At 39.5% G+C, this 24,745-nt stretch overlaps 2 protein-coding genes and 1 long non-coding RNA gene across 3 annotated transcripts in view; 2 read left to right on the top strand and 1 right to left on the bottom strand.

Moving 5' to 3' along the window:
• The window catches only part of LOC112138454 (uromodulin), a 368,601-nt gene that overhangs the window by 172,237 nt on the left and 171,619 nt on the right, over positions 1-24,745 (top strand). The window lies entirely within an intron of this gene.
• On the bottom strand, positions 393-22,059 carry LOC112156001 (serine/threonine-protein kinase DCLK2; the record flags this gene model as incomplete). The annotated part of the gene is given in 15 exon segments (XM_024288110.2): positions 393-5,009; positions 5,417-5,497; positions 6,625-6,721; positions 6,830-6,907; positions 6,987-7,120; positions 8,019-8,165; positions 8,289-8,408; positions 9,423-9,480; positions 9,567-9,672; positions 9,754-9,835; positions 10,722-10,804; positions 11,151-11,273; positions 11,931-12,057; positions 15,408-15,799; positions 21,472-22,059. Coding segments are annotated over 15 exon segments (2,184 nt in total). The 3' UTR covers positions 393-4,883.
• Positions 11,907-13,333, top strand: LOC112156008. Its single transcript, XR_002920896.2, has 3 exons — positions 11,907-12,052; positions 12,214-12,286; positions 12,935-13,333. It is a non-coding gene; the product is annotated as an uncharacterized LOC112156008 (long non-coding RNA).

Below are 24,745 nucleotides of genomic sequence, written 5' to 3'. Positions count from 1 at the left end.
TAAACTAAAATTGGCCCAATTTAGTCCCAAGAAGTATACTTGTCAATAAACTTACAGTATACTTTGTGTACTTGGTACACTTCGGGAACTATACCTGTGAATAATATCAGCATTAGCAAACTACCTTTGAAGTTTACTATGTAGGATGACCCATAACATTTACATTTTTATTGTAGAGTATTTACTAAAAAGACGAATAATGCGCCTAACATTGTTTATGGTGACTCTTGGTAGCTCCAAAATACATCCAGTACACTCCAAATTCAGAGTCGGTTCTGGTTCTTCATGGGTCAAAGGTGGAACCAAATCCGTCTGCTGCTTGTGAATGAGTGTTGGTAAATCTGTTTCTTTAGACAAAATAATGTTTGATTCAATCACGACAACAGGCTAACTGGTGGTCATCGCGTTGGTTTTATTTTCATCCGTACTCAGAAAAACAAACAAACCAGACGTCGTCTTTTCCTCGTTAACATTAACATTATTGTTTTCACTAAAACACATCCATAACAGGTCCTTCAAAGTAAAAGAACTGGTGATTTCCGGTTTTCCAGTTCAAGGCGGGGCCAGAATGTCTTCAAGTAAACGACATTTAATGATTTTATTTTCAGCATCATGATTGATTTATGGGAATGTTTCTAAAAACTCAAAGACAAACTTTGAAGAAATGTTGTCAACCGTGAGGTCTGAAGTAAAATGTTCTCACACGCTCAACAAAACTACAGACTTTGAACTGTGCACAGCACAGTCCATTCAGTCCCAACATGGCAACAAAACAATAAACTCCCCAATTTATGGAGAAACACGCTCAGTTAGGTTCACATTTTAGTGAGAAATGCAGCAAAACAAACAAATAAAGTGACAAATTTGTGGCAAGTGCAAAACACAAAGGAATCCGTTTGATTAGGACAGATCTCCAGCTCTCCATTCACCCTGTCAGGTTCGTTCATGCTGCTACAAAACCTCGACTCTTTCACCGACTCGTCTCCGTCCTTCATATTTGTTACTAAATAATTTGCACAGTGCTTTGTTAAACTCACAGCAGTTTTTCTTTGAAGGCTACTGCAGCGCGTTTGACTTCTCCTCCTAAAATGACAAGTGAAGCTCGATGGACTGAAGGGGAAAATTCTACTCCACAAAGACGACCAACCGACAGACTCTACATTCTGTGACCTGAACAGACCTCAGACTTGTGGACTCGGCTGGCAGAACGAAGTAAAAACAGAAGGCTTCACTCGGTTTGGTACGAAGCAAAGAGAAACACTTAAGACCACTGGGTTCATAGCAGGCATAGAAGGTCAGAGGCCGAGCTGCTGAGGAAGAGTTGGGTCCATACCGAAGTTCTGGTTCAGGAGCTGCAGATGGTGGAGTGCGACTTGGAGGGGCAGGAAGTATTATAATGGAGTCTTTAACAGTAAAAGGAGGTTCAGACTGTAGAGACGATTGTTCCTGAGGTGCTTTGTGTACATTTGTGATGCTACATTCACACCAATCGTGACTTACATGCGTCTGTTTTGACGAAATTCGCTACTGGATGGTTATCTAAAGGTAGGTTCACTACGGTCAAACGTTTTTAGTCTCATCGCCACAACGTGGAAGATACTAGTAGATCAGGTTTATTTATTTTTATGAGTTCTTCAGTTCTCAATCATTCAGAGACTCTCCCTGTACGGTGAGCTTCACCATCTGAATGATGGACGCTTTCAGCGGTACTTCTGCCTCTCTGCGACCCAGTTTGACGACTTGCTGTCCCGCATTGAAGTTAAACTCGCATTACTTGTCACACAACTTAGTTTGTGAAATTTGGGGAAGCAGAGGGCCGCAGACACAGGCGCACTCAGGAACCATTTGGTGGTTTAACCCCCCAATCCAACCCCTTCATGCTGAGTGTCAAGCAGGGAGGTATTGAGTCCCAATTTTAGAGTCTTTGGTACGACTTGAACTGGATTTGAACTCGCAACCTTCCAGTCTCGAGGTAGACACTGAGCTGATTATTAGTTCGAGGAAGGACGAAATTAAAATAAAAACCAAATTAGAAGACTTTTTTCCTGTTGACATACTGTGACGATCAGAACATCCTCCATGTTGGTTTTTGACTCCACCCACTGATTGCATCATCATCACGTTACAGGAGCTGAATGCCTGATAGGTTGCAAATTCTTTGCCAGATTTCTGATATTTGAACTCTGAAAACATCTCATTATGAGGCTAAAACTGAAAACACGCTATCGCAGGACGTCTGAGCCCATCTGAATATTAACTTAGCATTAAAACCGGGCGATCATGCTGTGCGAATCGCGTCCAGTGGGAACGCAGCTGGAATTCTAAACTCAAGTCTTTGAAACTAAAACCACCAGAAAAATCGCAACAATTATCCAAATGTCAGTTTTAGAGTTCATCTATGGCTAACTTGTTTGAATCAAAGTGGACAAAAACATTTCACAATTCTACAAATCATAAAAAAGGTGACCTTTTCCTGATTCAGTCTTTAAGCATTGGGATTGGATTCTGAATCTATCAATGAAAATTGCACACTGGTGTTTCCATTCAGATCTACAGTCTGGAAATATGGGGGATTGTTCTCCGAAACTCCTGAATATTAAAGTGCATTCTCGGCCTTCATCAGTGTCACAGTTCTAAGGTTGGGTGACTGAAAAGACACTCCTGTTGTTGTTTAACTTTTACGGCTTCACGCTAAAAGAAAACCACACAACATGCTTGTTTAGCCCTTCTGTGGTCTTCCCTGTGAAGACACAAAGATGTGAAACTGCTGAGCGAGCAGAACTTTCATAGTCGGTTCAGAAACTGCTGAGGACCAGGTCGTGATTTCACCATCATTAAATTTACACTTATATGACCACGCATGACTTGGAGATCTTGATTTGGTCACACATTTGCTCTGAAACCCGGAACCAAAAATGCGATCTTTGAACCCGGCCTATCGCTAGCGTTTGTTATCAGAGTTTCTACAGACTCCGAACCCTTCCGATCGGAAAACAGCCGAACTCTTCCTCATCAGCTCCGGCCGAAGGTCAAGGCCATGGAGAGTGTGTGACTGCATCAGGTTTGTTTCAGTAACGACTCGTCTCTTCAAGTTTTAAAGGAGTTCCACTCTCTCCTGTTGATGCAAGTCAAACATTTTCACAAGTTAAAAAATGTCTCTTCTATCATTTTTACCCTCAGAAACTCAACGAATGAAGAAATGGCAGATGGAGACGACAGAATTATCATCTAAGGATAGAAATTCACCTCATCCAGAGTTATTCTTTATGCATGAACAACCAGATTTATCAGGACGTTCAGGTACGAAGTCTTTCATCCGGTTCATCAATATCAAGATTAGCAAAGTAAAGTTTCAATATTAAGTTTCCATTTCAGGGTTCTATTGTTAGATTTCTTTTTTTTTTCGTTGTAAAACTACCCTTTTTTTCCAAGTTTCTATTGTTTTCCTAATTCACAATGGACTGGCACAGACGCACACACATGTATTTATACTATTTACAACACGTCACTCTGTGTAAACTGAGGGAAAGTGGCAGCTTCAAGGTCGGACAGGATGTTCAGCGTGAGGCTGGACAGTCGCCATGGTAACCAGTCGGAAAAGCTTTTTTCTTTGAATCTTCATTTCCTGTCTCAAACCTTGTTGGCTCTTTTTTTTATGTAGGCAGGATCTACAGTTAGGACGGTCCTTTTCAGGCGTCCAGACGGCGAAAGGCTCTGACCCGTAAGCAGGAACAGTTCTTGGTCGTCCCGGTGGAAGGTGACCAAGCAATACTCATTAGAACTGGAAGACATCCTGAACCCCCAGAGGAACTCTGGTTCAAAAAGGTTTGAGGCCGATTGCACAAGCTTCCTGTCAGGTCCTACAAAACCATTATTAGGGAATGGTCTTAGTGTTCTGAGAGAAAACGGAACATTTACTCATTGTCCCTTTGTTGAAATGATATGTTTCAGGGCTCAGCAGAGACGAGTCTTTACAGGAAATGACAGAAAATACTGAGATCTTAGTTAAAAGAGAATCACTCCAAGGATATGGAGATCAATAAAGTCCTGTGTTGGATTCTGACTAAAAATGGTGTTCAGTTTTCAACATGTGAGCCAGAAGATATGTTAGCTCACAAGTGAAGAGCCAGTTTGGATGTTCTGGACTGTATTTGAGTAAATACTGTCCAGAAACACTTTTTCAGGGAGTTTACTAACAAACTGTACTGAGGAAACCAAAAACTATGAGTCCAGTTCACAGGATAGTCTTGACTGGACATTGTTAAAAGGAGTCTTGTTTAGGTTCCAGTTTTGGTAAAAAGTGAATTACCAGAGGAAATATAAATATTTTCGTATAGTCTTGAAATACAATTGAATATCCGTTATCCAATAAGAGCCACATCATTGAGTCTTAAGTGCAAGTCATCCAAGAATTTGCCAAAATCCATAATATTAGTGTTTAAATACTGAAGTTTAGATTGAACAGAACTCCAGAGCTTAAGCTGGAGCTGAAACATTGAACCTCAGAGAAATACTCTTGAATGTGTAATCGAATAGATTTGTTTGAGTTTAAAAGAAGGAATAAAAATGTATATTTTTGTTCTGTTTGGGTCCTAGCTAAGGACCGTTTGCTAGATTTCTCAAAGTTGGGTTTTGGTTTTTTCAATTCAGAGAACTGACTAGACTGTTTTGGTTTCTTTCAGACTGTCCAGGGTGAACTCTGTCTTCCCCCTACAGTAGATGGGATAGGCTCCAGCAGCTCTGGGTTCAGAAAATGGTTTTACAGACTGAAGGAAGTTTAACTTGATGGCTCCCATAAACTTATCTCTTGGGTTTCTGGTCCAGTCGAGGTTTGACAGATTTCCAGTTGTGACCAGTTGAACACAGAACCTAATAGGAGATCTTTAGACTAGAGGGGAGGGAACTTGTTTAGTTTCCAGGACTGGAGACTCGGGTTCTGCGTCCGGTTTCTCTGCACTGGTCTGGTCTTCAGTGCAGGTCACAGTGTTGGGTTCAGGCGGAGCCTCGTCCTGGACAAAGACGACATCCACAAACATGCAAATAGTCTCCAGTTAAACAGAAAGACACACCTGTGCTATGCTTACGATGGAGTCATTCCTCTCTACAACCCACCATGGACCCGTATGGGTCAACCCGTCACGTGACTTAAACTATCATAAAGCTAAACTTCACTGTATGACCTAGAATATTTTACTGTGGTAGAAATCAGTGCAATTAATCTGGATAATTGATCAACTAGAACCAGTGGACTTTGTGTCTTGGAAAAAAATAATTCAAGACTCTCTGGGATCATAAACCTATAAATCAGTAAATCAGTGGCCTGCCCAAAGGCTCCATACAGGATATGAAGACAAACCCGATCTATTTATAGCACTCATACATGTGGTGGAATGTTTGCATGTTTCTGCGGTCGTACCGTCACCCACGGGTGGGAAAGGACCTCTTCAGCCGTGAAACGAGCGTCAACGTTAACCTGCAGCATCTGGCTGATCAGCATCTGAGGAACAAAAATGTACATATAAAGGAAGACACCAGAGAATGTTCCTGAACTTATAATGATCACCGCTTGTTTTTTAAGTTGAAATGTCGTAACAAAACATCAATTAGACCGACTATATTTCAAATATCTTCCGCCGACTCCTCACTGTTTGATGTACTGACTGTTCCCATTAAATTATGGGTCTCCGACCTCCGGGTAGCAAACCAGAACCAGTCTAGCACCACGACGCGTAGCGCACCAGTACCCAAACCAGATACAACCTTAACTGGACACGGTACCGGATGCAAACCAGTAACGGGTTATGGGTCCACGTTTCCACTGAGCAGTCCGGTACAGTCCAGTCCGATCCGGTTCGGGCCAGTACTTTGAACGTTTCCATTGTTCAATGGACCCATAAAACAGTTCCGACCCATAACTCTGAGCGGCCCCCATCGGCTGTATGTCCATAGAAAATGGAAATGGGTCTTTTGGGGCAGAGTCACTTTAGCCACCCGCTGATTGGCAGAAAGTGATGACATCAGAAGCGTCAATATAGCGTTAAGCTAGCGTTTCCGTTTTCCTCTGTACGCAGAGTGGCTTCAAACAGACGTCAATATGTGACGAATTGGAGATGAGAATGTGTTTGTCTACAGTTTTACAGGCGCACAAATTTCTTAATACACATACACAATTTCTTTTTACAGATACGAAACATTTTTATTGACACACAAATCTCCTTTTTGAGCTTTTTACACATGGACGATATTTTACAACTGATGTAGTTTTGTAGGGATGTCAGCTATTTAACTTGAGAATCGAGTTAGCTAAACTGAACTTTGACCTTATCCTAAAACTTCCTGAACCCTCTGATTTGGTCCTAATGGGATTCATTGGTACAGAGAGCAACCTTAAAAAATCTAACATCCCAACACCAGAACTGGAGGTACTTTTAGGTTTTGGAGAGCTTTAAAGTTTGGAAAAAACAATTAAGATAGCTTCAAAAGAAATATTCCTGGATTTCTAAATTCTAGAGAATATGACAAATTAGGGTTTGTCAGCTATAAGTCGGTTAATCTTTGGTAAATTCTACAGAACTCCACCAATGAATAAGATTCCAAACATTTCTAAAGTCTGGCTGGTCTTACCTTTGCTGGGAGGCTGATGGTGTCCCAGTCTGGAGACGGAAACTCCAGCTTCCCCCTGAGGATCTGATCGAAGAGTTCCTCCTGGACATTGTTCTCGCTGCATAAGGAACAAGACGCTAACGTCTATAGTTTCTCTAAAACCCATTTCAGTTGTGACGGTTGAACCAAATCAAGGCTGCATCAGAGAGATTTGGCGTCCACTGACCTTCTGAAAGGAGGGAATCCACACAGCAGGATGTAGGTGATCACTCCTGCTGCCCAAATGTCCACCTTCAGTCCGTACCTGCCCACAGAGACACACCTGTCACTCATCAAACCTCACAGAGGACGGTCATCCTGTTCCTCGTTGGGTCATCTCTCACCCGGTCTCAGCAATGATCTCGGGCGCGACGTACGTCGGCGTCCCGCACACCGTGAACAGCGGGCCCTCTACCACAGTCGCCAGGCCAAAGTCACCGAGCTTCAGGGACTTTGTGCCGTCAGGATACTCGCACACCTACACAACAAAAACCAAAATCCAACCATGATACCATCCTTTACTATGATTATTGATAGTTCTTCATTTTATCCTTTTTAATGCTTGAAGTTGATGCAAAAGTCACAAAAAGTAGATTAAAGTCCAGACGCTGTTTGATTCTTCTTTTCTAAACATTCTGTAATAAATTTGTTCAAAACAAAAGCATAACATCAGAGAACTTTTACAAACAAACATCCTGCTTCTTGATTGTCCAGGACTTTTGTGAGCTGCCCTCAGTGAAAAGTGCTATATAAAAAAAGACTTGCTTACTCCTAACTCCTCGTATATGCATGTATGGTTTACGCCCCTTTCGCATCACTTTTTGACGTTTTGGGTTTCCCCAACTCATCGTTTTTTTATGCTATTCCCATTAAATCACGGGTCACCAACCCTCTGGATACGATCCGGGGCGAGGCCTGGTCCTCGGGATTCGAACTGGTACCGGGTTAGGGTATCGGTACCGAGAGTTGGGCACCCCTGATTAGCATATGCATTTTTCTCTGACTGTGGATCGGTACCAAGCGGCCATTGGACCGGTACCATTTTGCTGCCTGGAGGTTGGGGACCCCTGATTTAATGGGAACAGCCAGCACGCTAAAAAAGAGTTTGAGAAACCCAAAAACATCAAAAAGTGACTCGGAGGAGACCCGAGCCCTACGCCCATTTATGGCAAGTTGGAAGAGAGAGTGTCGTTTGTTTTGGAAAAAACTTTTTTAGAAAGTCTGTTTGACTTTTTAGGGTGTAATAACTTTTCCATAAATTTGAATCTTGTTTGGTTAGTAGTTTTTAAATAAAATAACAAGAAAAACCATCAAACACTCAGATTTTAGGTTAAAGACGGGGAGTCAATAACACCCCCAAACAGGAGGGGGCGCACCAGCAGGTTCTCTGGTTTGATGTCTCTGTGGACGATGTTCATCCGGTGCAGGTACTTGATGGCTCCGGCCAGGTTGTAGACCATGGCGCTGGCGTCCCGCTCACTGTACTTAGTGGAGGAGGTGATGGCGTCAAACAGGTCTCCACCCTGATGGAGGCGGAGACAAAAGAGAAGGTCAAACGTTCTGAAATACTTCATAATATAGGCTTGATGAACTTTTATTTGTGGCTTTTGAATCATTTCTCTAAAGTGAGGACGACCACGAGGCACCTTGACGAGCTCCATGACCAGGAAGAGCTGCGTGGGCGTTTCGTCCACCTCGATCAGCTGGATGATGCTGGGATGTCGGACCCTCCGGAGGACCGCCACCTCGTTCTCAATCAGGTGTTCCTGTTGACGCAAAGCTGTCAGATTTCTGCTCCGCTTGATTACTAGCTTACGTTCGGTTTTAGGTTTAAAGCTGGAACTCACACGAATAGGAAAACAAATAATTCTAAAAGCTCCAATCGAACATATTAATCTATAGAATATTGAAGTTTAAAATCTAGCAGGTTTACTGAAAGGTGCATTTTTCAGCTGTAAAACAAACATGTTTAGTAAATAAAAACATCAAACAAATTTTAACCTTTAAATCAAAAAAATAATAATAAAGTAGCGATAAATATTTAAAAAAATGTTAAAAACATTTCTTGTGTTGTTTTCAAGTGTATGCTGTATGGTTGGTAAATTAAATCCTGAAAATGGATTTCAAAATAAAACACTTTTTTTACATTGGAAAAAGCAAAACGTTTCAGAAAAAAATCCTTCAAATGCAAAAAAAAAAAAAAGAATACAAAAAAAAATAAGAGCAAAAAAGTAAAAATTCAAAAAAGAAAACAAAAAAGTGGAAAATAAGACATTATGTAAAAAACATTTAAAGAAAAAACAAGATAAATAAAATTGAAAAACTAAAGTACAAATGTGACTTTTGAGTCCTTTTTCTGACATTTTTCTTTAGCTTTGAACATTTTTTTATTATTCTGTGATAGTTTGTGGGATAACATGCATTGTTTCTTTTTAGTTTTATTGATTTATTTATTTATTTTTGGTTCTTGTTCAAAAAATAAAATGAGAAAGAAGAGAAATGTCAAATGTTTTTCATCGACTCAAAATAACTATTTAGGCGTCTTTCTCTACAGCAAAACTGTCGGGAATATTTACAGTTTTTTGGTCTGAAGTGGAAATTCAAAAACCAAATGTTTCAGCTCAGAACAAAAACAGAATAAAAGTTTCTTTCTCTTCCACTAATTTACATGAAACAAATATTAGTTTAAAAAACACAAACACAATTCATTCTCTCAATGACAAAATAAAGCATTGATCTCCCAGTAAACGAAGAGCCGGGTTGTTTGAATCCCACATTACCTTCCCGCAGCAGCGAGCTTTATCGATGATCTTCAGGGCGAACTCCTGTCCCGTCGCCCTGGCAACGTAAACACACAAACAGGAGTCAGAAATTCAGGAAGTAAATAAGTTTAAAAATTAGACTTTCATTAGAATGTAGTCCACCTCTCCACACACTCCTTCACCACAGCAAAGTTCCCGTCTCCGATCACTTTCCCCACTTTGTATTTCTCGTTGATGATTGACGAAGAAACCGATCGATTTCCGTTCACTGTGAGGAAGAGGAGGAGGAGGAAGATGCGTTTGTTTGATGTTTCAAAGCATCTGGATCCCGACGAGAACATAAACAGACCTTCAACATCATCATCATCATCGTCGTCCGGCTGCTCCGCTTCTCCGTTCACATCAGTGGAGGAGGCTCGCCGAGGGGACATCTGGGAAAAAAAAACTTTATTGTTCATCGTTCTGAACAGTTCAAATTATAAAAATAACTCAGGATTTAGAAAAGTGCACTGAAAAAATACACTTAAACCTCATGAAAAAACTCAGACAATAGTTTTCACTATATTAAAAAAAATCTAATCTTTGATTATTCACCAATTTAAGCACTTTCAGGTACAATTTAACAGATTTGTGGAACAGAATTTACTGTAATAGCATTAAACATTCTCCAGGAATATGAAATAAATAAAGAAAACACATAAAAATTTAACACTTTTTGAGGATTTCAAACTTTTCTCCAAACTGAACTTTTAGTGTCATCAGATTAGAATGAATATTTCTTTAAAAAAAATTAAATCATGTAGTGTAGTTGCATACCACTGCCAGTAGGGGTCACTGCAGCTGTTTGTAAACTTTTAAGTCTTTCTGAATAAAAATGAAACTTTAATATTTTCTATTAAATCAAAGTGTTTTTCTGCTTTTCTCCCTGAATTGAACTGAACTGCTGTGAAGCAGATTTGAGTCTTTAGGTGAATCCAGCAGTTTAATGAGAAGTTCTGCTTCAGAACACAGCAGCCCAGGTGGCTGATGGGAAATCCATCGATCTGCTTAGCTCCCCGTTTCCGCACCTGACTCAAAGCGAGCTGCAGGTTATTTGTTAATCCTGCAGAGCCCAGAATGACAGATTACAGCTGTTAAAGAAACTCGGAGAAGAAAAAAAAACTGTGAGACCAAAAAGTAGAAATGTGTGCAGTAGATCTGCAGCGACTATAGAAGGATTTCACTCACACATTCGTAAAACGATGACAAAGAAACCACTTCCAGCATAAAAACATGTATGATAACGTGAGTTAAAGAAAGAAAGTTTGTTTTTTTTACCTTGAGGTTGCGGCGTGAGCCGGGGCTTGTGGGGGATGGGCTGGACCTCGGACACTTCCCAGAGGGCTGTGCGGTTTCATTGGCTAAAATCAAAATGGGGACATCGGATTGGTCCGTTTGGTGGTTATTTCTGTAACTGTGTGTCACTAATGATATTTTTTTAAAGTTAAAGCTGGAATTCCACCAAACTCCTTCAAACATCATGAAGATTTAACACAAAATAATCTTAAAAATCCCTCTCTATGAACCTCCACGGACAACCCAAAAAACGAAGGTTCTGTTCAGGTCAACCCCCCTGGACTGGTACTGAACATGTGACTAAGGTCATAAATGTTGATTGGTCTGGATGTTTAACGTTCTTTACCCTCCTTTGGTGAGTCATCATTGACAGTAAACAGGTTCTTTACAGACACTGTTCTTGTTTCATACCTGAGACGGGGGATTTCGTCCTGGTGGGGCCTTTGGGGGTCCTGGAGGCGGAGAAGCCGGAGCCGCTCGGGGATTTGGTGGCTTTCTGAGGGACGGCCGGGCGAGTCACCTTGGACTTGCACTCTGAGAGGAGAGAGAGACAAAAACACTGAAGGATTTTGACTAGAATCATTTCTACGATTTCATATCTGCTTTTAGCGACAAAAAAGTCATCGATAATATCAAATATATATGTATATATGTACATGTATAAATGTTTTTTGTGAGTTTAAAGAAAACTATACTGTAGAATTAATTCATTTTTTGAGTGTTTCTTGTTTTCATTGCTCAAACTTCCTATTAGAAACTGAGACTTGATCATTTACTTTTACGAGAAAACCAATTAAGAAGCTGATGTTATACTTTTCAAACCTGCAATTTGGGGATTTTTTTTTTTTATTACTAAAATGTTTCAACTATTCTGTTGTCTGTGTTTTCTTTTGCATGAACTGCAGTACTTTTATGGGTAAAAATTTGTATTTTATTCGTATTTTTTAATCTTATAAACTTTAAAATACTTTAATTTTTCCCTCTGTACATAAATAATTGTTTGTAGTTGCTAGAACAGCAGTAGATAAGCCACAAATCCAGCAGAATTTTTTTGTTCTAACAAAGTTCTTAGACAGTCTTTTGACTCTAGAACATTTTTTTGTTTCATTTTCTGTTTTTGCAGCGATACATGTGGAACATTTTAGAACAAACTTAATGTCAGAAAACTACTCGTCACAATCCAAGTCTTACCGTTGACGAACGCAGTCGTCTTGCCGCTGTGCGTGAGGATGAAGTCGTCCTGTGCGTAACGGAACTTCTCCGGACCGCACGCCATGAACACGTCGTCGTCTCCGAAGAAATCCTGCAGACAGGTCAGCTACAAAAACACAACAGACACTGAGAACCTGTTGTGTCGACCTGCACACTTGTGTGTTTGTGTACTTAGTGGACGACAGGTGGGGGAGGGGTATCGTTAGCCGCTGGCAGCTCCTCATCAGAGAACCGTTTGATAACTTTAAACCTCAAATTCCAGGGAAAACAATGGACATGAGAACACAAAGCATTCTGGGACGTTTGGACAAAGGAGTAAGATCCTATAAGGAGAAGTTAGCAGTTAGCATGTTTTCTTACTTTTTCCTCAGCAGGACTAATTTTTGTGACAAAACCAAACCACAAACTAGACCAATGCTACTAGCTTCCTTTAGCAACAGCTAGCTAGCTAGCAGCTAGGTGGTAATAGCAAGTTGAGTCACCGCGGCCAGCTTTATTGTTATCTATCATTAAAAATAGATTGCTTAATGTTTTTAGATGTAGAATTTTCAATGAATTGTGTGAAAAAAAAATTTTTTTTAAGTAAAAAGACAATTTTCTTGTGTTTTTTCCCTAAAAGCAGCACTTTGTGGTTTCAACTGAGGTCCTCAGTAAAAACTACCATAAAATCTCAAAAATTCATTATAAATTTAGCTAAGATTTTGATTGATTACATTAAATTATGACATTATGACTATTTTCCAATTTGCTTTAAACTTAATTTTCATCGAGCTTCTACTAAATTGTAAAAAAATGTGTTTAGGATATGAAATAAAACCTATTGAAGATGATAATATTACTAAATTATTGTTCAATCCCATGTACAACATTAGAACCGAAACAAGTATTTAATTCAATTTGATTTTATTCTTTCTAACCAAACTAATAATTAAAAAAATCAAAAATAAATAAATAAAACATTTTTATGCTTTTATTGTGTACAGGAAATGCTTTCAGACTGGTTTTGAATGTATTTCCTGACGGCAGAAGGAGCCGTTTTCAAATGTCAGACGCATCACGTCGACCTTCAGAGAGACAGACGGGAACACGGCGCCGGCAACGCTTCCCTGTTGCCACGGAAACCCCAACACTGAACAGTGTTCTGACTGGACGCCGCATTCCGTGTGCGGTTGTCATGAGGAGGACTGGTTGCCATGGAGACCTCAGTGCAGTGATAACGCGTGTGAGAGAGTGAGGCTGCTGCAGTAAGGAAGCAAGAAAAAAAATCCTCATTCAGACGGACCAACAAAAGGGAAGCTTTTATTTTGAAGTCCTTCTTAAGCAAACAGGGAAACGAGTCATAACTCATTATGTTAAAACTCAAACTGATTAAAGTTTTTTGTTTGCATGTGAATTTATGATTTAAGTTAAATAAAAAAGTAAATAAAGTTGCTAAATATAAAAAGTCGATTCTTTTGCAACATTTTTTTAATTCAAAATTCCTAAAAAATTTAAACATTTTCTTTAAAAAAGTACAAACACTTGTCTAATTTGGCATTTTATTCTAAGAAAAAAAAATCTAATTATGTTGACTTGTTTCCTCAAACCAAGATTATTTCTCTTGAGGCATAAAATAATAAGTTTTTCCTAGAAACGGGAGTCTTATAATTTCTTTAGATTGAGTTTTGCAGTGTAAACGCTCTCTGGATGTATCTAAGCTACTTTCAATGCGGCGTTCCCCCGTTCCTACACTCTATCCCTGCCAACACGTTTATCTCAGAAGGCTTCAGTATGTTTGGTAAAAATAGTTCACGTGTGAGATTCCTTTCAAATCTAAAACTCTGCTGTATCTCAGATTTATGCACAAAATATCCAGGGAAACCTCAACTCTCTCTGGATGAACTTTATTCTGAAAATATGCACTTCCTTCTGTGCACGGTTCAATATAATAATGAAGTAATTGTTAGTTTTACTGCTGTAGTCTCTTAAAGTGAAACAAAAACTATAAATAATATTTTAAATTACATTCATCACACAATGAAGCACCAAAGGTAAATAAACCCTCAAGGTTTTTTTGTTTTTAACAGAAATATAAATAATTCAAAAAGAAATTTTCTTTTGATTAATAAACCAGAGAGTAATCCCTAAAGCAGATCACAGAGGATCAGTCCAGCAGCGACACTACAGACACGCTTCAGTTCTTCACAAAAAGATTTAAATCCAACTCAACTGTAGGACAGATCCTTATTTTAAATGGATTTAAGAAGCAGAACCAGTAAAAAAAAATAACCATTGACTGTCTAACAGAACTGGACACATTCATTTAACCCCTCCCCCCTCGCGTTCCAAACAGGAAGTTCCTGCTGCTCTCAGAAAGCCAAAATCCTGTAGACTTCTACTGAAAAATAAACTACTATTACTCAGAAAAAACATTCTTGCTCTGGTGTCTCTTTTTAACGTGTTCTTGCTAAACTTTTTTTTTTTCAAGATTTATTTTCTTTATTGCAAGTTATTCAAACTGGCCAATCAGATGCCTCAGTAAGAGCATGTGGTGCCTGTTCGAAACGTTTGACAGACTCTCCTGCTTTCATTGGAGGGGGTGTGGCTTTCTGGCGAACTCACTCCTGATTAGCTAGAGCGGTTGCCATAGAAACAATGACTCGGACCAATCACTGCTTACTAATGTCGTCTGGGTCCAACATGGCGGCGTCCATATTGGGGGAAAATATGGCGTCTGAATGGACTTAATTTCGTTGAAACCAGAGACAAGTCACATATGTCAATGTGGCAAACTAGTTTTGTGTAAGAAATGTGTAAAATTAAAAAAATTACCTGAAATCCTTTTACTGTTTAACACCAGGGCTTTAGATCTGGTTTTGACGTTCTTTGTATTACCATAACTCGTCAACCTGATCTTAAGTTCTGAACCTGATAATGATAATACACGTAAAGGAAATGGTGGGATCGATATATATGTAGGGAATTATATAAGTTCGCTTCCTCCCTCTCCCTTTCAGGCAATCTTAATGTCTAGTTATCCTGCGTTTGCATGTTTTTATGGACGTAAACTTCTGCTAAATGATCGTTTTGCACAGGAATAATTTTTTCTCGATTGCTTGAAATAAACTATTTTCCAATCTAATCTAATCTAAAACCTTTGGCGTACAAATTCTGTAGCAGAATAAAGCAGCTTTGGGCTGATATATAAAACACTTTACTACTGTAAAAGTGCTAATTTGTTAAACAGTCAAAGAGTAACAGTACTTCAAAGAGAATGTGTTCTTTCCTGTCAACTTAAAGCATCAGGAAATCTATTAAGATGATGGGAATAAACCAAATAAAAATCTACTAGATCTTGACAACAGGTCACTATCATTTGTTTTTTGTACAAAAACATATTTTTCTAAAACTTTGACTTTACTTCTTGGTTTCTAATATTCTGGACCTTGAAGGACCAAATCCTGAACGTTCTCCCACCTGTTTCCCGTCCAGGGTGTAGAGCCTCTTCACGGCTCCAGAGTCCAGCTTGATGGCCTCGGTGATGTCCGCCAGCACTTGTTCGAAGGAGTGCGCCGTTTTCTTGTTCAGCAGGATCCTCACGGCCTTGCGAGGCTTCACGCCGCTGCGGATCACCGTCACCAGCTTGGGTTTGATGAAGTCCTTGCTCTCTCGGCTCTCCCGACTGTCCGGTCGCTCTTTGGAAGCGGTGCTGACGGCGCTCGTCGACACCCCGGTGGACGCCGTCGTGGTCCGGCCGGAGCCGGACGAGCCGGAACTCGTGCTGGCGCCGGGCTTCCAACTGGGCACGGAGATTTTGGTGTAATCCACCTTCCGGAAAGGTTCGTTGGAGGCGCAGACGTAGCACTCGCCTGACCACAAACATGGAGAATCGACTTTAAACCATAAACACGGAGGCGGACATGATCAACATGACTGTTAGTCCATTTAAGGAGCCGCTCCCATCGTTTCTTGATCGCTTTGAAAAACACCTCTGTACCGTTTTTTAACCAAAACCAAAAAAAACTTCTTGTTTTCTAAGACATATTTATGGATTAGTCGACTAATCGGGTCATCCGGAAACTGGGTGTAAAGCACAAATCTTAACCATCATTAGCTTTAAACTAGCTAAAAAGATATATAGCATTATGTGTAATAATGCAAGTGTGAATGCTGTAAGCTGAATTTAGCTACTGAAGATGCTGAAATTAGCCAAACTCCAAATTAGCCTAAAAACTCACAAAATCCTAAATTAGCCCAAATAGCTAGCATGTAGCTGAAATATTAGCTAAATTCCAAATTAGCCTACAAAAAACTGAAAAAAATCTATATTAGCCAAAACAGCTAGCATTTGACTGAAAAATTAGCTAAATTTTAAAATAACCTAAAAAAATTCTTAATAAATGCCAAAATAGTCCATAAAGCTAGCATAATGCCATTATAACTTTCAACTTTACTACACCCTGACTCCATATATTATAAAGTAACGACTAATCAACTATTAAATTAGTCGTCGACTGTTTTAATAGTCCATTAGTCGACTAAACATGGTAGCCCTAGTATCAACACAACAGACCAGTGAAGATCAGCCTTAAGACCGATACAAACCAATCAGGGCTCACTAAAGTCACCTGGTTCCAACATCGTGACGGACATATCGTGGAAAAATGGGGACGGAATTGCAAACCATTTTCTATGAGTGACGTCACACTCACTCAGTCCAGTTCTCTGTATACAGTCAATATCCATAACTGAAAGCTCTGCTCTCCTGCTAGCTTACAGTCCCTCACACCCCAACGTACACAGATCTAGCCGTCTATGATGAGCCTGAATAGATAAATAGTCAGAAATGCAATTTGAATCATAATTTCCCTTAGATATCTCCTCCATCATCAGAAAAATGCTACAGGAGCACGTTAAAAACGCCATTTTCATTGGAGTGGATCTCTAAGGAATACAACAAAAAAGAGACTGTAGAACTAGTGAAAGTTGTAAACGTGAGCTTTGTGCATCAGAGGATGAAGGAGAGCGACACAGCTGTCAGTCTGAGCCCCGTCAGTCACCGAGACCTTCATCTGGTGGGAGGACAAAAGCTTTCTTCTGACACATCGGAGCCGTTCTGACTCATGAGACTTCTGATCCGTCTTCCTATTTAGTTTATGAAACTATCGAACAGAGAGTGTGCTCAGAAATGAGCTGCTGGCATTGAGATTAAAAGAAATTATTCTGAAGTTGTTCACAAAAGTCGATGCAGAATGTTGTTTTTAATCAAAAATTCCACGTTTAGATTAAAATTCGTCCTAAACGGCTGTAATCCCTGAAATCTCTCTGTGGGTTTTCTGCTTTCTAGGCAGCAGCTGCTCTGAACGCCAGTCGCCGTAGTGATTCCAGAGCGAACCGCTGACTCAGCGGTCATAAAGATGACTCGTCACTTTCATTTGGATTTGTCTCACAGGACTCGGACGTGTCATTACGCTTCATGATAGACTGAAAACTAAACTTCTGTAGGTGACAACTGAAATGTATTCACAGTTTACAACAAAAAAAGAAGATTTTATTATAAATACATTTAAAAAAAAACTATAATGGACATAAAACTGTTTCTAACCGGAAAGCTAAATATAATAAGGCAGATTCAAATAGTGGTAAATGTTTAATAATTGTGTTTTTTGGCTTTTTCTGTACAAACTTTAACTCTACAGATTTCTTTAGATTTTTTTTTTCGTTGTTTATTTTGCTAAATAAATAAATATTATATTTCTCAACAACATATTTTTGGATTAGGGTCCAAATTGCTGATTTTTTCTTTTTTTTACAACTTAAGGATTTTTACTTCAGATGACCCACCAGGTCATATTTGATCGCTGTTTTTAATGTATTTATTTTTTAATTTTAATTAATACCTATTTTCTTATGTCATTTTTACTGATGTATTTATTTACCTGCTGTTAAATGCAGCACCCAAAAATGAAAAAACAAAAAATTAGTTGTCAAATGGAAATTTTTGACAAAAATTGTTCCTGGATTCTCTAGGATTCAGTGTCCTTTTTCCCCAAAAAATTTATAACCTTTATTTAAAAAAAATTTCATAAAAGAAAAAATAAGTCTAAACAGTTCAAATAAATCTCAATAGATTTATGATTAAAAATACTACTTAAAAAAGCAAAACAAAAGTAAAACTCCAAAAGCAGTAATTGTCCTTTAAAATCAAAAAGTATTTTTTTATTAAATAAAAGATACAAATAAATATTTTTAAGCAGATTTGTAAACAATTCTGAAATATTTTTTCAAGAATTATTTTATACTTCAGAAGTTGTGATTATTTTAAATGGCACACTTCCCCTTTCCGTTCAATGTTTTTTTCTGCTAAAAAAAAGTCTAAAAAATGTAGCTCAATCTGAATCGAAGTATGGTTAAATAAATTACTTTTAAAGCAAAACCAAAAATTGAAATTCCAAAAAAAGCTGTAATTTTCCTTTAAAATCAAAAAGTAACTTTTTTTAATTAAATAAAAAATATAAGTAAATGTTTTAAGCAGATTTGTAAACAATTATGACAAATATTTTTTAAAGAATTATTTTATACTTCGTGATTATTTTTAAATTGCACACTTCTCCTTCCATACATTTGCTTATCTTTTCAAAATAAAAGCTTGAAATCAAAGTCTGGTTTGATCTTGTTTAATAAAAAGTACACCTCAAATTCCTTATTTCCAGCATTTCCTAGAAGGTTGGATGTGTTTTGTAGATTTATTGAAATTGTGTTTGAGTTAACGTGCCAAAAAACTGAATCCTGACTGCAGCAAAAGCCAATCAGCAGTCACTTCCTGTTTTGCCATATTTGGCTTTCTCGTTGCCTCCATCATCTGTGGTTTAGATCACAAACACCTTTAATGTTTTTCAATGTTCACTTCAGGCTCTAATCATCTGGATGGGAATACTCCAGGTAATTATTCGGAGCTCAAACACCTGCACGCTAAGACGCCTTGGCGAGCTCCGTCCAGGAGCCAAGTGGGACGGCCTTCATCCATCAAGTCTTGGGTTTGAGAGAAAGCTTCCAAGTTAGCGAGTCCGCTCAAATCCATCAGAGTTCCTGCCTGAAAAGGTCGTCTGGCCAGAGCGGCTACAGCCCTTTCCCTCTTCAGAACGGACTGATCCGTCATCTTGATGTGACATTTACAGAACTGGATCCGCCGATCCCAGACTTCCTGAAAGTGGGACTGAGCAGATTCCTGCTGTCCATCCGCCAGGCTTTGCTCGCTGAGATAAGTGCTTCACGGCGATGCGTCTGTCTTCCGGGGCTTCTTCCTGCCACTAAAGCTCATTATCGGACATAAGAACCGATCAATATTAATGACGAGGTGATGTTGTTTAGCTGCTGCTCGCCTCCTCTCTGAATCACTCAAGGCTGAGGCCCGACGAGCGCGCTGACCGCTCCGAGAGTCTCCTAAATCATCCAAATATTCCATCATTAACGAGGAACCGGGGAGGTACTTCAGGACTTCCTGTTGCAGCAGGTTACAGTCGTGTAAGGGCTATAAAAATCCCTACACTGAATAAGACATGGACACAGAATGAAAGTGTGTTTGACGGAGAGAAGCGGGAAAGGCAGAATTCTCTCGGGATTCACAGAGATTAGGAGCTAATTCAAGTATTTTACAGCTTTCTTTAGATCAGAGCATCTACAGAGCTGATGCTAGCTGCTCCCTGAAAGACACGCAAGAGAAAAGTCATGGGAGGAAACAAAATCCCAGGAATAGGAGCTCTAGACAAACAGCAACGATGTAAAAAAATAGATAAATAAAAAGCATTAAAATGCATATTTATGTACATTATTTTTTTTAGAAAATGATGCAACAAAGTCGGACAAAGAAACTGAACACTTGAGTTGCGGTCAATGAAGTATACTTGCATCACGCTTTACTGTCTTCTTAGAAGGCTAAAAGGGCTTTACTGTGACAACCCCAACTAGAAAAGTTGCATACCCGTGATAATGCTAATGTGAAAGATTTTTGCTGAAAATGGTGACGCAATTTATTTTAATTGCTGAAGGGGTTTGCCGAAAATTTAAAAGCTATTTGCAAAATGTTAAATTTTCTAAGAGACTGGAAATTTAATTCAAGAACTATGAAAGAGCGCTGAAGTTGACCTAAGGTCATGAACATTTTTTAGCAAAACTGCAAAAAAAATCCATAATACATACCAATTTTGCAAAAATATTTAGTGTGTTGCTTAAATATGAGCTAAATTCCAAACTTGCCTAAAAATCATTAGTAGATACAATATTAACCAAAAACATTAGTTTGTTGCTAAAATAGAAGCTAAACTCTGAATTAGCATAAAAAACCTCAGTAGATGCCAATTTAGCCAAAAAAGCTAGCACATTGCTTAAATACTAGCTAAACTTCTAAATAGCCTAAACTTACTCAGTAAACTAAATTAATCAAAAACGTTAGCATGTTGCTAAAATATTAGCTAAACTCCAGATTTTTTTTAAATTACTATAAAAGATCAAAACATAGTCCATGAATATATTTAAAGGCTTGTTGCTTAAAATGATAAAATTTGAAGACTCTAATTTCTTCCCTACGGGGCATATTTTACTCAATATTTCAAAAACTATCAAGTTTATGAATACCAAAAATACAACCAGAAATGTCCTGAACGAGCTGAACGTTTTGATACCAAGATTGCTGAACTCAATGAAAGTGGGATTGAGTTTTTACGTGCCGAAAAACGTACAAAAAGGAGCAGGAGAATCACTATTGTGTAACTGCTTACTAAGCAATCACACAATTACAAACTATAACCACCAGGAACAATGTGGGATTCAGTGTCTTGGCATATGACATGTGGGAGGGCTGGCTAGGGTGGAGCTAAAGCTGAAATCTTCTGATCAGAGATCGACCACACTACCTCTGCACTATGGCCATCCCAGTCCTAAGGTCACACCGTAACACTTTAAGAGATTAGGCTTTCTTGACTTGAGAGACTCTTGGGTCATCAAACGACTTGAGACATGACTCTAGTTAGGACTCTAATTTCAGAGGTTTGACTTTAGACTCTGGAAGCTGAAGATGAGACCAAAGACCTTTGATTCTTTAGGAACATTCTTCATCAAGAAGCTTTGACTTCCCTTAAGACTAAATCTAAGGCTATGTCCAAATTCCATAGTGCGTTCGCTATTTTGTAGTACTTGATAGTACTTTTTAGTAGTTAGAGATTAGGGTGGGAATTTGGACATAGCCTGAAATTCAGGAGACTTCCTAAAACTCTATGCATCCACAATCATTTCTGTGAACTAATACAGTTTGTAGAAAGTCTTCTGTTTGCCTGTTTTCAAGATCTTGCTACTGCTGACTCAGGTCAGGTCTACATCCTGGTTGATCCAGGCAATCAATCTGGTCACACAGCTCTGTGTTTTATTGTAATACCTCAGATTTAATGGAAGTTGACCTTGACAGATGACAAAAGCTTGTCATTTGTCTGAAAGTATAGATGAACAATACCCCGACCAAAAGAAGAAATCAAACGTTGAGTCTTACCTTCCACCAGCTCGTCCATGCTGGTGATCTTCTTGCCTCCATCTATTGTGTAAATCGACCGGACTCCTTGCGGCAGGTGCAGGTTATCTGCCAGTGAGCGCGTGAGCTCCATCAGCAGCGCGTCGTACGACCGGAACCGATCGCTGGAGACGGCGTACACCAGGCCTTTGAAGTACCGGTCCCCATTGCGATAAAACCGCACCTTTTTGGCGCGTCTCTCGGACGTGAGCGCCTGGAGCGTGCGGGTGCGGTAGTAGCTGCAGTTGGCGCTGTGAGCCGGACTCGGAACCAGACTGCTGCCCCTGGAACTCGGCCCGGATCCTCCTCCGCTCGCGGTGGAATCGTCTCTTTTGGGCCGGGTGGAGCGTCCCCGACGAATCTTGTCGCGTTCATCAAAGTGCTCCAACTCGAGAGTCTTACTTAGAGACATGATCGAGGACTGTTGAGAAGCTTTTACAGAGGGTCTTGTGGTAGAAGGTTCATGTTCCGAACGCAAAGTCTTGTTTTGGTTGTGTGGTCCAAACCGGATTAGGGAGTCATGAGGAAACTTGGACCAACCAGAAAAGGGTTCACCTCCTACCAGGGGGTAAGTGCCAACTTTAAGATGGTTCTTCACATCATGTCTTGATCCCAGGAGATCTTAGATCCGTTTCGGTGATGTTCCAGTCTAAGCATTGATCTACTGAAAGGCGTGTCAGGAGGTAGTGTCTGCCCCCAAAGCAAGTCTGGTGTCTAGTGTTAGGAATGACTTTTTCCCAACACTAGCCCTGGTGACCCTACTGTGGCACCACTTGAGTTTGATGTTCTGGACTTGATTCAAGGAGTCATGACCCGGTTGATGCTGTCAGCTGTAGGTCTCTGTCAACGGTGGGGTCTCCAGCATCCCTCCGGCACTGCCAACACAATAAAAGAAGGGCATGTGACGGTTCACAGAGAGCATCATCTGCATGCAGAGGTGACACAACCGGCACAGTCCATCTCCTTCAATCCAGGATGAGTGGAGCTTTGATTTGGACTCAGAACCAGGACAGGACCAAAGGAAGCAAAGATCTATCTGTCTCGGTTCAGAATGTTTTATTGTCTGGTTTCATTTCACCTGCTGTTTGAGGGCAGTGATGACAATCGTCTGCAGCAAAGGAGATTTCAGAGAAGCCCTGAGCGAGGAGGCAATGAGATGATTATGACATGACCTGACTTTATCCATCAATCCGCCAAAACGCAGCTAAGCCGCTCACGCGCGCACACACATGCATTCGCGCGCGTGCACTGGGACGCACCTACCGAGTACGCCGTGAGACCGGTTTGTTGCTATGGAGGCTCCCTCCTCTTCCCTCCCGGTTATCCCGTGAACAGGAGTGATATCAGGGTCGATGCGGGAGGAGCCGAACCGGACCGCTGAAGCGGGCTTACAGGCACGCGGCGGTGGCGGCGGCGGGCTGCACCTGCGGGGCACCGAGCTGAGGGCAGGCGGCGGCGGACAGCAGCATGGCCGCTGCAGCAGAGACGAGGAACCGGCGGAGCCCTCCCCCTCCCCCTTCCCTCCGCGGCTGCGCGTGATGACAGCACGCGCCCTCCCACTCTCTCTCCCCGCGCCCTGTCTACCTCTCTCGACCGTCTCTCGCCTCTCAGTCTTTTGTCTGAAAATCCACTTTCTGTCAGAAAAACCAACAATGAGAATCAGCAGTCTGATCGGCGGGAACCACACAGTGCAACAACAATAATAATAATAAATAAAAAATAATCATGTTTATTTACTATATTATTACTGTACAATTCTTTGCATTTAATTTAAAATAATTGTTAATTTTAAAATTTTCTGGTTTTGTGTATTTCATGCTTAAATAAAACAAAATCTGTATTTTCCTGTTGTAGACAAACATTGCGCTGAGATATAAATAATATTCAGAAGGACAAAAATAATCTGTAAACTTTAAACTACATTCATACTTTTACATTATTTTTTAACTTGTAATTTTTAATTAAAATAAAAAATAAATAAATAAATAAAATACAAATAAGCGTCAATAAAAAAATAATATCAAATTAAAATTTCTTTAGTTTAACATCAAGAAAATGTTCCAAACTGGGTTTTATGAGTCTGTATATTCTTAGAAATACCAATTTAAGTAATTTTGTTCATTTATGTATTTTGTAATTGATTTTTAAAAAATAAAACAATAATAATAGTTACTAGGGTATACATATCTTATGACTTTATTAGTCCCCCAAGGGGAATTTCATTAAAAAGATTATGATATGTGTATCGTATCTGGTGATACCATACGTATCACAATACATGTAGCTGTGCGATACATATATGAATTAAATGGTTTATTTTCAAGCAATCAGGAAAGAATGAATGAATATATATTGTGATATATCCCAAGACTGTACCAGTATTTTTCTTTTTTCAGAAAAATCAAAGAAAACTAAGTCATACTAAGTAATACATGTCTCATAACAACTAAAACCGCAAGGCTGCCTGAACCAATGGGACTGAACATTTCACCCAGGCTGGTTCTTGTTCTGGTGTGGTATAGAACTGCTCAACGTGAGCTGTGATACCAACTAGTAGTTGGGAGTTTAGGTGGAAAACCAAAGTAAGACTAGAGCAGAGTACCCCAAACTTTATCTTGTGAGGGACACATCACTGTTTTCTTCACTGATGTGGGACTGGGGTCAGTTTGTAGGCTAACAGAAAAACTGTAACAATCACAGGGTGTGTCTAAACAAAAACATTAATGATTTTCCATAAAGCCATACATACAAACACATTTTTATTAATTTATTTCTGCAATATTTACAGAAAAAAATGTAAAACTTCAACAAATAAATATTCTATCCTCTCTCGTCACAATTTAAAATGAAGAAGGGGGAATAAAAAGTCATGTTCTATGTGGGTCTGGACTGATTGAGAGAAAAAAAATCGTACGTCGCTGACAGTGTTTGTGTGGAGGCGGGCCGTAGTTTGGGGACCCCTGCTCTAAAGGAAATAATTAAACGCTGTCTTGTCAAAATTGACACAAATATCGCCGAATGAAATATTGTGATATATCATCAAATGGATTTTTCCCAATACCTCTAAAATTTTTCCTTTTTGTTAAATCCTAAATGAAATTTATCATTTTACAAGAATAGTTTACGTTTATTAACCACAACCAGATTTGTTTGCTACCAGAAAAAAAAATCAGTTTAGAAACAAAGTGACAGATTTTAAGGCAAAGCAAAGACCATCATTTATTCCCTTTAGTCCCACAACAGTTGTCTGTCCATC

The sequence above is a fragment of the Oryzias melastigma genome, linkage group LG18 (genome assembly GCF_002922805.2).
Source record: "Oryzias melastigma strain HK-1 linkage group LG18, ASM292280v2, whole genome shotgun sequence".
Taxonomy (NCBI): Eukaryota; Metazoa; Chordata; class Actinopteri; order Beloniformes; family Adrianichthyidae; genus Oryzias; species Oryzias melastigma.
Note: the sequence above shows the minus strand (reverse complement) of the source record. Positions and strands in the feature narration are given on the sequence as shown.